General features: G+C 42.2%; 1 protein-coding gene across 1 annotated transcript; it reads left to right on the forward strand.

The window, feature by feature from the left end:
* The first annotated feature begins 841 nt into the window (after positions 1–841).
* cab39l1 (calcium binding protein 39, like 1) lies at positions 842–11,979 on the forward strand. Its single transcript, XM_012866835.3, has 9 exons — positions 842–1,184; positions 3,348–3,496; positions 3,613–3,777; positions 3,914–4,032; positions 4,917–5,085; positions 5,180–5,239; positions 5,318–5,383; positions 5,459–5,602; positions 6,970–11,979. The coding sequence occupies exons 2-9, from the start codon at positions 3,380–3,382 to the stop codon at positions 7,159–7,161; spliced, it is 1,032 nt and encodes a 343-aa protein (XP_012722289.1). The 5' UTR covers positions 842–1,184; positions 3,348–3,379; the 3' UTR covers positions 7,162–11,979.
* The last annotated feature ends 1,147 nt before the right edge of the window (positions 11,980–13,126 follow it).

A 13,126-nucleotide genomic window follows, 5' to 3' on the forward strand; every position in this document is an offset into this window, starting at 1 on the left:
GTCTGAGGGAGCGGTGGGCTGCCACTGTGTGGCACTTGGGGCTTAGGGTATTGCTCAGGGACCCAGAGAGGCAGTCTTGCACCAAGAACCTTGCAGCTTCTCCAGGACACAAGTGCCCTGCTCTTTAAACAACATATTGTTTTATGCTCAACTTGTTTGCACTGGAGGAGTGGTGGGGGTTGGTGGCCTAGTGGTTATTTTATGTTTTGGCTATAAAAGGTTCTGAGTCAAGTTAAGCTATATGGGTGTTTTTTATTATTGGTAATTTAAATTTATTGTAAAATCCACAAATAAAGAAATCATGTAACTACACATAGGCAAATACATACATAAATATTTGTAATCATTTGCCTGCCATTTGAGATACAGAAATAATTATAGTGTTGATTTACTTTTTCAGATGAAATGTTTTTTTTTTTTTTCAGAATTTATTTCCTGTTTTGTTATTTATTAACTTGCCATGTTTTGATCTTACATGTATTCCTTGATTTTTGCTAATTGATTAATTTACTACATGTAATAAAAATACGTTTACTTATTTGGCGGCAACATTTTTATTGTATTTATTTATTAGTTTTTATAACAAACCGCTTCAGGTCTTATCGTTTTTTTCTTCTTCATTTGTGTGTCTATTTCATTTTTTTTTCAAGAGAAATCAGGTGCGCTTAATTTTTTATACAGGGCAGTCCGTCAGAAGGGCTTCCACTGACGTCTGCCCTTCCCCCCCTCCACCATGAGAGTCACGAGCCGTGAAAACAGGCGCACCCGCCGCAGAGAGGGCGTTCCCCTGAAGGGGAGCCGCGGTGACGCTGATTGGCTGAAGCTGGTGACGGTCACTTTGTAGAGAACAAGCACAGCGCAGCATACCCGCCCAGTGTCCCCGGGATGAGAGGACGGCTGTTTCGGTAGAAAAAGAACAGGGAAATGAAGTTGTCAGACAGGCTAGCCCAGCAGCTCTCCCCCTTCAGCTCGGCCCCTTTCAACTTTTCAAGGCAGGTTTAGGCGACAAAATCACCGCTATGACCGCCAGTTAGCAAATGTCACTCGGCTACGGGTCTATCAGATAACGTTACCCCCGCTTAGAGTAGCGTTACACAGTCAAGAAAGTGGAGACAACTCGCTACCCCGCTAACTAACCTCTAGCAGTCGGAGTGCGTTTCGGTTTCTGGACAACTCTGCATTTGGTGAGTTTTGACAGCTTTAACTTTATATACATACATATATATACATCTATATATGTCTCTATTTTATATATAGCTTTTACGTGGGGTTTCCACGGAACTTTAAACGTACTCTTGCCATTAGTTTGGCCTTTCCTCGGTGCTGCTAACTAGGTCAGAAGCTAGCTGTACTTTCCTGATAGACGAGACGTTGACATTTTAACTTCATTTTAGCCCCAACATCCTCCCCGGCGTCGCGTAGAAAAGTTAGCGCCGTAACTCGCCGGGCCTTTAAATCTTTTCCCTTTTTAATATACCAAGCGAACGTGTCTTAAAACCTGAGCAAAGTTCAGAAGTTTTGCAGCATTTTTACTGTTTTACTGTTTTCATAACTAACTTTAGCCAGGGGCGGATAATGAAACGGTAGGCCCGGTGGGCAGGACGAGGCCCCACGTGCCCCCCCTACTCATCCCAGGCCTGCTGCAACCAGGCAGAAAGTTAGAAATACCCATTTATTGCATATGCAAGAGTAGTTTTGCTGGGAGATGGTTGTTTTATTTATTTGCTTTATAGCCACATGCTACTCATGTTACTTATTTTTTGCACAATTTAGTTTACTTGTTTCTGTTTTGATGTATTTTCATGCGTGTTGTTTTACTGCTCTGCCATTTAAAACCTGTGCAGCTTCTATATCTTGACTTTTGACATTTGGTACCAACCATTTTTAAATTCCTTCCACTTGGGGAATGCTTTTGGACATGCTTTGATAACCAGGACTTAAAAGTAATATTTGTGTACAAAATGGGGAAAATGAACAGGCCAATGCTGAGCTCTGCTCGGCGCCTCAGTTTTTAAAAAAAACTACAATGCTCATCTTTAAACCATCCCCCAAGTCGCTAGTCGCTTTTCTGTCAATCGATCATTCCTTTCTACTATTTTTGAATTGTTTTAATCTTCTAACATGTCTTTGAGTCTCCCCCAGTTATCATTTAACTTGTTTCTAAGTTTTCATATGTCAATATGCAACAAAAATATGATGCCCCCTCCTCCAGAGGGGTCATTACATAATCTGCTTGTAGCTGTACCTGTGCAGCTGGCTCGGCCATTTTCTAAAAGAAAATCATGCAGAATAATGTGCACACATTTAGAAGTAGGGTTGGGCGGTATGGTCTAATATCAATATTGCGATATATTCAAAACAAACAAAAGAAATCACAGCTAAATTATCTTAATACAGGCAAATCCCGGCTGCACATATTCCCCTAACAGGGGAGCGGCCGTGACTTCATACATGGGTAACGGCATAAAGATTGCTAGCTGGAGCCTGTGCCCAAAACGCTGCACTCGCATCCATCATCTGAGCTCAGCAGCTTCGTCTTTGTCACACCGTAAGGTGCACCATCAATTTTTGAGACACTGTAAGGATTTTAAGTGCGCCTTATAGTCCAAACAGTACGGTATGTTTGCGCCACCGACAGGGATGTCCCGTAGAGAGAGCTTAAGCCTGGTCCGACCAGCTCCCCGCTATCGGCTGGTAAATACGCCGTCTCCATTCGCCATTGATGTGATGTGCAGTCAGGCTGATGTACGGCGACTGAACCAGAGACCAGATGTACCAGCTGCTCCTCTTTCTCCTCCACCGGCTCCAATTTCCTCCATTTTAAAGGGACTGGAGCGTAGCCTACATTTACCTATAAAAACAACTTTTCCTTGCATTTTCTTTTTACTACGGAAAAATACCGACATCGGTTATTTATCGCCCAGGCCTAGTTAACATATATGGTATTTTTCCTATTTATGCTAGGCTGCACCGATATAAAAATTTGGGCCGATGTTAATATTGCAGCTTTGGCTGATTATTTATTATGTATACGTTTTCCCATTTTTTTTTTCAATACTTGAAAAATGAGCGCCGTGCTGACATTGCCTCCCTGATTCAGCTAAACACCCTCAGTCCTGCACTGCCTCACCATAAATATCACATGCCCAAATGATTACTACCCCCCCCCCACCCCACCCCAAAAAAACAACACACACACAAACCGCAAAAGGATGTAAATAAACATTTAACATGTTTTCCTTATGGGACCTGCAGCGATATGTTAAAACATGACTAAAATCGGACGATACCGGTGGTAATGCAGGTATATATAGTGCATCCCTAATCGAAATGTGTTGTTTCTGCAGTGCCTTTTGGATCGGAGTACCCGCCTGCAGTCATGCCTTTTCCTTTCGGGAAGTCTCAGAAGAACCCGGCTGAAATGGTGAAGAGCTTGAAGGAAAATGTTGCACACTTGGAAAAGGTGGATGCTGCGGACAAAAAGAAGCTGGAAAAGGTTTGAGCCCACTCTGCTTTATTTTTTTTTTTTTTATTTTTAAATTGAATTTTACATTGGTAACTTTCGTTGCACGACCCAATTATCCGTCTTGTTGTCTGGTTCCCAATACCCAGGCCGCAGAAGATGTGTCCAAAAACCTTGCCTCCCTGAAAGAGGTGCTGAGCGGCACAGGGGACAAGGAGCCCCAGACCGAAGCTGTGGCTCAGCTCGCGCAGGAATTGTACAACACCAACCTTCTCATCACGCTCATCGCAAACCTGCAGAGGGTTGACTTCGAGGTGAGAGAAAGGCCTCGCCTCTTGATTAAAATGGACCTGTCCCAAAAGTTCAGATTATTTAGCAGAGACATGATCGGACACTTCCTGTTCATATCCGAACTCTGCATGTCGGTCTGTTGGACTCGATGTCTTCCAGGGCAAGAAGGACGTGGTCCATTTGTTCAGCAACATGGTCAGGCGTCAGATTGGCAGCCGCACGCCCACGGTCGAATACATCTCCTCACACCCAGAGATCCTCTTCATGCTTCTGAAGGGGTGAGGTCAACGGGTTTCCCTCTTTATTTATGTGATCGTTTGCTCTGCAGCATGGGGGGGGGTCTGTGTCTGAGCAGCCGTGCTTTAACACGGAGGTATAAATCGTCCAAACGACAGAGGAAAGCTGCTTCTGCTCTCGTGCTTGGATTTAGTTTTGCACCGATTCTCTCAAATATGTGTGAAGCTGCACTTCCGTGCAACGTCTGCGTTTCAACAGCTCCCTGAAAACAAGCAGGAACTTGCTGCACTCACCTGTGGGTTTCGCGCGCTGATGGCGAGATAGCAGTGTTGGTTTTCTACACCTCAGAAAAAGGAGAAGAAAAAAAAAGGGGCAACCACCACGCTGCCTGCTGCAGAGAACAAAATTCAGTTTTAGCGGCTGGGCGCCGGGGCCATCTCAGACTACTTTCAGCAGATCAAATACCACCTCAGGCAGCCGCATGATGGATTTTTGTTTTTGTTTTTTTTAGCCATTTATTTCTGCTCATGGTAGTTTGCCATGTTTTTGAACCTGAACTCTTCAAATGTCATGCCGATGAGGAAGACCTTTTAGCTTGATTGTCGGGAGGCAGACATGAAATGCTGACATTTAACGCTCATGTGGTAATTTAACGTGCCGCTGTTGTGCTCTGTGCAGTCGGGGGGATAAGCTCTCCTTTGGCCGGCTACCCACAGGCTCCAAACAAGCGGCTCCCTGTGAAAGAGGAGCTGCAAATGCAATTTTCTTGTCGGATTAAGAGCGGTTGAAGTGCCTGAGAACTCTTCATTTTCCTTTTTTCTTTTAATCTGCGGCGTAGCCTTGTATAATTAGGCGGTTCTGAATGCGGAGCTTTGACATGTGTGACTGCGCTGCGAGCTGCGCTGACACGTGTTGACCCGTGCAGGTACGAGAACGCAGAGGTGGCTCTGAACTGCGGCATAATGCTGAGAGAGTGTCTGCGTCACGAGCCCCTGGCCAGGACGATCCTCTTCTCCGAGGAGTTCTACTGCTTCTTCAACTACGTGGAGCTCTCCACCTTTGACATCGCCTCGGACGCCTTCGCCTCTTTTAAGGTCCGCCTTCTCTTCTTCTTCTTCTAATCGCTGCGCCACACGTGAATCATCTCCTCCCAATTGGTCTTGTAATTTTTATCCCCCCCCCTCTCAGGATCTTCTCACAAAGCACAAGATGATGTCCGCTGATTTCTTGGAGAACAATTACGACAGGGTGAGTCTTTGTCCAGTCAGGAGTTTTACGTGTTGCCCACTCTGTGCTTAACAAGCCTTTTTAAAAACTGTCCACCAGGTGTTCACAGAGTACGAAAAGCTGCTGCAGTCTGACAACTACGTCACCAAACGGCAGTCTTTGAAGGTAGTCCCGCCTCGCCCTCGCTTTTGTTGGAGTTCACCTTCTGGCATTAATGCATCTGTGGCCTGTTTTAATCAGCTCCTCGGGGAACTGCTGCTGGACAGACACAACTTCACCGTCATGACAAAGTACATCAGCCGAGCAGAGAACCTGAAGCTGATGATGAACCTTCTACGGGACGACAGCCGCAGCATCGAATTCGAAGCTTTCCACGTCTTTAAGGTGCGTTTGTCACATGCGTCCCAGGATTAGGCTGCTATGAGGTTCTCACAGTATGATGACCTTTTAATGAAAATGCCTGTTTTACACTCTGGTATAAGTGAACCAATAGTTAAATTTCTTCTAATTCATTTACTGCGTTGGGTTTTCTCTTCTGCCAAGTTTGAAGGGATCCCACGCTTCCTGTCATTTCCTCTGTGCTTCTTTTCGCTCCTCCCCTTTTCTGTCCGTAGCTGATACTCCCACTTACCATCCATGTAGCATCAGCGGAGGTGAGAGCGACGTGCGACACCGATAAGCACCCAGCCGGCCGTGCGCCGAGTCGTTTAAACCAAATTTAACGAAGTCTCGTGGTAGATCGTTTGTGTTGAGGAAGCTACCTGAGCCGATAGCCTGAGTAATTAGCCAGCTAATATCACTTTTTTAAGCTTCGGTGTTGCTTCATAGAGAGCACAAGATAATAAATCATTCTACCCAAAAAGCACTTTTATCTTAAAAGCCCATAGTAAATTTAAGGTTGGGGTTCCTATGTTTTCATATGTTGTCTTTAAAAGAAATCATTACATCCTGTAAAACGACCATTTAGCTGTCAATGACTCTACTTGTGGCTAAAGTTGTATCGAATTCTTTTATTTCTAAGGGCAAGGCAAGTTTATTTGTATAACACGTTACACCAATAGGACAATTTAAAGTGTAACTAAACAGAACTTAAGAAAAGAAAACATAGAAAAAAGCACGTAGCAGTGGAGACTACAGAAGACTACTATAACACTACAGAACTATTTTAATGTCTATGTATCTTTAGCTGAAATAAACTGATTTGTAAGTGATTGTCCTGAGGACAAGAAACAAGTGAAACCTGTTTTTAATTTAAAGCACAGGTTTCACTTGCATGAACTAGTTGATTTTATTTAAAACTTTTAAATAAAATCAACTAGATCATGCATCCTGCTGAATCCTTGCTTCTAATAGATCTTAATGATATCAGGTAACTATTTAATTGCAAAACTACAGTAGAACGTTGTCTGTGGATTAGGATTAATCATCATGTTTACCATTTAACCAGTGTGGCCAGAGTTTTCTCATTTCATCCAGTAATCATGTACATCTGATATGGGCATTAAGGCCTGGCTCCTGAATCTGGTATCTAACCAAATATCGCTAACAGGCAGTCCGTTTTGATTGCACTCTAGTATCAAATCACTGTGTAAATAAAGGTATGTTTATTTCAGATCATCATGCCACCTTCTGCCTCTTTGGCATAAAATCTTTTCTGTTAAATTGTGCAAGGAAAAATTGGCACTTTGGTTCCCATAGCTGCTTTATTTAAGGGACAAATGCTAATTTGTGAGCGTTTTCTCTTGCTGAAGGTATTTGTTGCGAACCCAAACAAGACCCAGCCAGTGCTCGACATCCTGCTGAAGAACCAGGCCAAGCTGGTGGACTTCCTGAGCCACTTCCAGACGGACCGATCCGAGGACGAGCAGTTCTGCGACGAGAAAAACTATCTGATCAAGCAGATCCGCGACCTGAAGAGACCGACTGCAGCCGAGGAGTCCTAAAGCCTGCGGGAACAACTCGCTTCTCTCAGGTGGTACATTATAGAGCTGCAAGGGGCTGGGGGAGTTTAAAATGCAATTTTAATCATGAAACATAGGAAAAGATGTTCCGATTTCCCATTTTCTGGTGTAGTGTGAATATGCAGGTGGTTTCTACCGCCACCCGTGTGGGCCAAGAACTGTTATTTAAACCACAGTGCTTCTTATCGAGCGACAGTGGAATGCCTTTACTCTGCTTGTGTAATGTTGGACCTTAAACTGTTACTTCTTCACATAGATTGTTGCTAAAATTTCCCAACATTTCCACAGGCTCTAAAGATGTTCTCATTAAAGTAATTTTCCTTAACATGTCTATATTATAAAGATTGAAATGCTGAGAGGTAAATATATTATTTTTCTAATGTAACTGCTTCCTCTAAATGCTCCAGTTTTCTCTGTTATTTGCCTTATTGTACGTTTTTTTTTTTTTTTTTTTTTTTTTTTTTTTTTTCTCTCGTCCGTGTGGGAGTTAAATGATCTTTAGAAACATGGCCCAGGCAGGGCGGCATGTGGCTCTTTGTCGGCCGGGTCAGCACCCAGGGCTTTGGTTGCTTTTGTGTGTCTGGCAGCAGTCAGACATGAATCCAGCAGTGCTGTATTTGTCTATGCAGGAAACACAAGTCAAAACCAATGAGGAATCGGATCAATTCTGTGTTGTTTTTTTTTTTTTCTGAGGTTGTATCTGGCAACGCTTGCATGATTGAAATAGAAACAGAGAATCAGATAATGCTGCAGGGTCTCAGCCAGACGATTGATCTCACAGAAAGCGCTCCGTTTCATTTCCACATGCAGAATAAACACAGTGCTAATCTGTCCAAACTAATGACAGCTGTTTGCAGCGTAAAGGGCAGCTCTCAAGGATGCAACATCAACACGTTTCACCGTTATACTGATTTATGAGCATTAGGGTGAATTTACACACGTTGAAGCAAGTTCATGCTAATACTAGAGTTGGGTTTTTGTCTTTGTTGATAGAAATATGTTTAGAGATGCACTGATTAGAGACCTGGTGGCCAATTTCCAGTTGCCAATTTTATAAAGCTGAAACCGACTTTTAGCCGATTCTTGACTTTTTAGGAGCTATAAATAACAGATGGTTTCCCTTTTTGTCTAAATAATAAAAAGTTGATAGAAATTAATCAGAAAATGTGCACCATATCACAAGGTGTTCCACTTTTTCTTATTGCAAAATGAATAACATGAATGTTCAACTTAACAGTCCTGAAGAAAAGGCTCTGATCTGATCGATTTGTAAGACATTGGTTTGTTTATTGCTACTATAAAGAAGTCTTAAGCCACCTTTCTGTAGTCACTCGTTAATAGTTGATATTAGGACCAGAGCTGACGTCTCACAGAGAGAGAAGTATTGGCGTTACACAGCTCTGCCGTTAAACAGGATTTTATATAATTTCAAACAATGGCCAAAATGATAGGAGTTGGACGTGATAATCAATAAATCAATTAATCGCACGATAAATTTTAATCACATGATTCGTTAAAATAAGCGCATTGATTTGCGTAGGCTTCAGTACGCTGCATCGGTGTCTGCATCTGCTCACCCTCCCTGATCGTTTCCTCCGTGTAGCGGGGGTTAAATCTTGGCCAGGCTTTCCCACAGAAAATGGGGGAATCCTGGCGGTAGTTGTCTGGTGGCTCGCGGTAGGTGTGTGAGGAAGCGTGGAGCGTTGCTCGAAGGAGGGGTGCAGCCCTTAAACCGGGTACCGTAGTGTGCGTCAAGCTAATAACAGCTAGCGCGTTAGGTTAGTTGACCGGGAGGTTTTCTTCAGACGGGAACTTTACTGACCGTTTTACGTTGCTCTCATATGTCGAGGCATTTAAAATAAACAACGCTTAGACTGGCGGGGGAGACCCAACTAGTGTCAGGTGGGCACATGCTCAGAGTTAACATGAGAGCCAGAGAAACGATAGTCTGAAAAGAAATTAAATTGGTGTCAAAGCCAAACACGACCGCTTTAAACCAAATGACGCCACCTGCTTAATTTGTCTGAGCCGGTAGTTAGACAGGATATCTTTGCATTACTTTCCCATTATTAGTTGAAAAGGGTCTCCAAATAACATTATGAGTTATCGCAATAAGTTTTAGCAAAATTTGTTATCGTGACAGGCCTACGTGACGATTGAATCCTCTAATCAGTCAGCATATTTGGTGCATTTAGCTCTGCAGACTGCAGTCTTTTTGTGTATTTCTACAGTAAAACGTTACCTTTTTAAAAGGAGCAATAAGCAAAATTTCATTGTTTTAGATAGAACTAAAAAATAATGATGTGAAGAACTACAGGTAATATTTCAGATGGACTATGGTATGATGTCACACCACAGCTCTCCGTGTTTCCCCCAGTCTCTGGTTTACAAGCCAGGCCGGCCGTACGTGTACGTGAACAGCTGCCACTCAGGGCTTAGCCCCTCCCTACCCTAACATACCACCCTCAGAGCGCTGGAGCAACATGGCGGAGAGCACGCCTGGTGTGGATCAAAAATGTTCTCTTACTAACAGCATTATAAACTTATGAGTTACTTCTTCACTAGACAAGTTCCTCCGAAAGGTGAAGCTGCTTTGCTGTGTTTAATGGTGAAATATCACTTCTTGCTCCTTTAACTCGGATATAAAAAAAACCCTAAAAAAAAAAAAACTTCAAACACTTCATGTCCAGCATGTTCACCACAACGACCCACTTTGCAGTATAATGTTCTGCTTCCTGGTGTCCCTGATCTCTAACGCCACGTTGTAACGGCCTGAATTAACAGCCAACACACCTCCCTAAAAAAATATATATAGCGCTCTTTCTGGAACCTTCTTACAGCTTGTGAGCTTTCTTCTGACTGTGTTTTGAAATACCTGATTACAAAAAAAAAGTACTTTTCAGTGTAACCTGGTAGCGCTTCTAAATGGTGCATTCACTGATCAGTATAGGGTTGGATTTTAGCGTTTCCAACGGGACCGTCGTAAAATTGGTCGATTTCGGTCACCAAGAAATTTCTCGGTGCATCTCTAATTATGGTAAATAATTTAAACAGACTTCACTATCAGATAAAATAAACAAGGTCAGATGTCACTACATTGTACAATTAGGAGGCCACTGCTGAGGCGCAGTTTAGAGAACTTAGCTTGACAGCTTTTGTGCAGTGTTGGGGACCAGTGCTGGATTTACTTACAATGTTCATTACAGATCCTCTTGGTGATACTGTTTTCTATACCATTGTCATGGGAAAATCTGAAACTGGGGATTTCAGGAAGCCAACATCTTGAAGTGGATACTTCCCTAGATTTGAAAAAAGCCTCATCACTTAACATAATTTATATGACCACCTCACTAGGCAGAACATTTTTTTTTAGACAATACTTGGATTTATGCACTGATGCACCAGTTCACATGTAAACAGGGTCTGGAGGCTGCTTTAGTATCTCGGTGGAAGAAAAGTTTTGAATATTTCCTTGGTTGGTGCACCGCGTGTGTTCATGCATAATGAATTGCCTTGTACTACCTTTTTGATGGACTAAAGACATTTACTTGATAGTAAAGATTATGTAACATTATGGACTTCTGATTATGCTTATAAGCCAAAGTCACAATGACTAGATGTGTTGTTTTGTAATGTTATGAAAGTAAAGTATAAATCTAAAATAATTTATAACTCCATAATGTGAAGCACAATTCTGTTAAAGAGCACAGGAAAAAAAAGCCAAAAATGTTTGGTAAGGTTAAATTTACATCCCTGGGGGCTCAAACTTCTTCATAACATGCTGTGTTTAATAATAAGATAATTTCAAAGTCATGTGACTTAACTTATGTTTTAAACACAGTGGTTTCTTTGCTGATTATGTAATATATGAAAACTTTCAAGATTTTTGTTGTTGAGATTTGAGTCCAGGCATGACATTGCACTTTGAAAGGAAGGGCATGTTGTTCGCAGCCATGTCCACCAGGGGGAGCTGTGGGCAACACCTGCCACCTTGTAAAAGTTGGACAAGTCCAGCATTGCAAGTTTCTGGAGCCCTGCTTCTGTAATGAGATTAAATAGGACTATGTAAGAATCTCTTCTCTTGGTATTTGGCTAATGAAACTGAAAAGCAGTGCTGAACTGACACATGCAAACACAGGAATGCAACTACTACAGATGTAATAAAAACAGTTTTTATTACTCTGTGATTAAAAGTTACTATGCCATGACTAATTCAGCTCTTATTGGAAAGTGCCCTTGTCATTTCTTTAGATGATCTTCAGGAATACATCTCCAAGCATCGTTTTCCTGCTCTGCGTCAGGAGTGTCCCACTTTGGTTTCATGATGGTGGTCTTTTGAGGACATCATTCATTCCATGCTAAAATACAAGTGCCTAAAAATCTTGTTTAGTAAATTATCTGTCAGACGGACGGACTCATGCCTTAAGTTAGGTACCTTTTATGACTCAGAGGTGTTAGTTGGGTTAAGAAAAGTAACAAATATTCTTCTAAAAAATGGTCACATGCAGAAAAACATGAATAAAGGCCCAAGACTTTTGCACATTCCTCTGGCAATACTCTGTAGACATCAAAATTCATTCTTAAGGGTCTAAATTATAAATTTCATGATCATAGATTCCTTTTTCTTGTGCTTAGTGTTTTTTTTTAATTATTATCATTTTACCTCCTTCACCATTCACTCCTGACTCTTTCCACACTGGATATTTTATTTACCATGGGAGCAAACATTGTGTACATAACGTTGCAAAGGATAATTGAAGTGTGAGCGCATTTATGGAAATAAAGTGTTTCGGAAAGTGGTTTCTGTGTGGTGTGGATTTGTTGACGCTTCATAATGTAAAAAAATAAATAACGGCACAAAATTACGGAACTCAAAAAGGACGTTGGGTTATTGCAACAAATTATCAGTGTTTGCGTCTTGGAGAGGCAGCAAAGGTTGCTGGTTTGAAACACAGTCTGTCACTCTGGGTCCCTGAGCAAGACTCTTGACCACAGATTGCTCTCTGTGCGCCTCCCGGTGTTGGCAGCACACGGCTCTCAAAGGGATAGGTCCAACGCAGAGAGTAATTTCCCCTCTGTGGGACCAAAAAGTGAAATATTTAATCTCTTTTTTTCCCTCCGTGCACCAGAGCGAGCTTCCACATGTCTGAACCGGCTGGAGCAGCTCTAAAGGACTGTGCTTCCACCGTGTTTAACGTTGGGACCAGTGTCCACATCATCCGCCAACAGATTGTCCTTTTTTTCCCCCCTCCCATACTGAAGCACAGGCTTATCACCAGAACTCATGCACATGTTTCAAAGAGTTTCAGGTTTTCCCCTGCAGAATGACTACAAAGCCCTCATGGAAGGAAGCTTAACTACAGATGCGTCTAGACCGGGACTTCCAGGGCTTCATCCCCGGGTCCCAGAAAGAAGACCTTTAGATGTCTGTTATGAGGATGATATAAGCCCCAAAAAGGACAAAAGATGAAATGTGTTCATTTTAAAACAAATTTGTTTCATGGTCAACATTATGTTTAATTCAAAACTTCAAGTGAGCAGAATTCAATTCTCAACTTGTTTATACTCATTTTAAATGAGGGCTGTTAAGAAAAAAAAGCTTAATAACTTGACGATAGGAAACAATAGGAACCCTCTCTGGTATGGAGTGAATTTTGTGTGTGTGTGTGTGTGTGTGTGTGTGTGGGGGGAGTTATTCTTCATATTTCCATTTACAAAACGTGTTCTTTGCTTGCAACTATAATGGAACAAAATTCACTCCATGCTCTGGGAGCTTCTAGCTGGAGTTGCATCAAAATGTGAAAATGATCTGGTCCTTGGATCAGTGTAAATCAAAGCATTTATTCCCAAAGCAATTAAAAAAAGAAAAAGTCCTTTAGATCACCACGTTGCTTGTCGTTGCTGCAGCAGGTCCAATTCTACATGGAGACAGAAAAATTGTTGCTCA

The sequence above is a fragment of the Fundulus heteroclitus genome, chromosome 23, assembly GCF_011125445.2.
Source record: "Fundulus heteroclitus isolate FHET01 chromosome 23, MU-UCD_Fhet_4.1, whole genome shotgun sequence".
Taxonomy (NCBI): Eukaryota; Metazoa; Chordata; class Actinopteri; order Cyprinodontiformes; family Fundulidae; genus Fundulus; species Fundulus heteroclitus.

What these genes read in the sequence shown, in the direction of transcription:
- cab39l1 (XM_012866835.3), top strand. Translation starts at nt 3,380, where the DNA reads ATGCCTTTTCCTTTCGGGAAGTCTCAGAAGAACCCGGCTGAAATGGTG. An exon ending in TGCAGAGGGTTGACTTCGAG is followed by an intron (nt 3,778 to 3,913) that starts GTGAGAGAAAGG and finishes GATGTCTTCCAG; the next exon opens with GGCAAGAAGGACGTGGTCCA. An exon ending in CTCTTCATGCTTCTGAAGGG is followed by an intron (nt 4,033 to 4,916) that starts GTGAGGTCAACG and finishes TGACCCGTGCAG; the next exon opens with GTACGAGAACGCAGAGGTGG.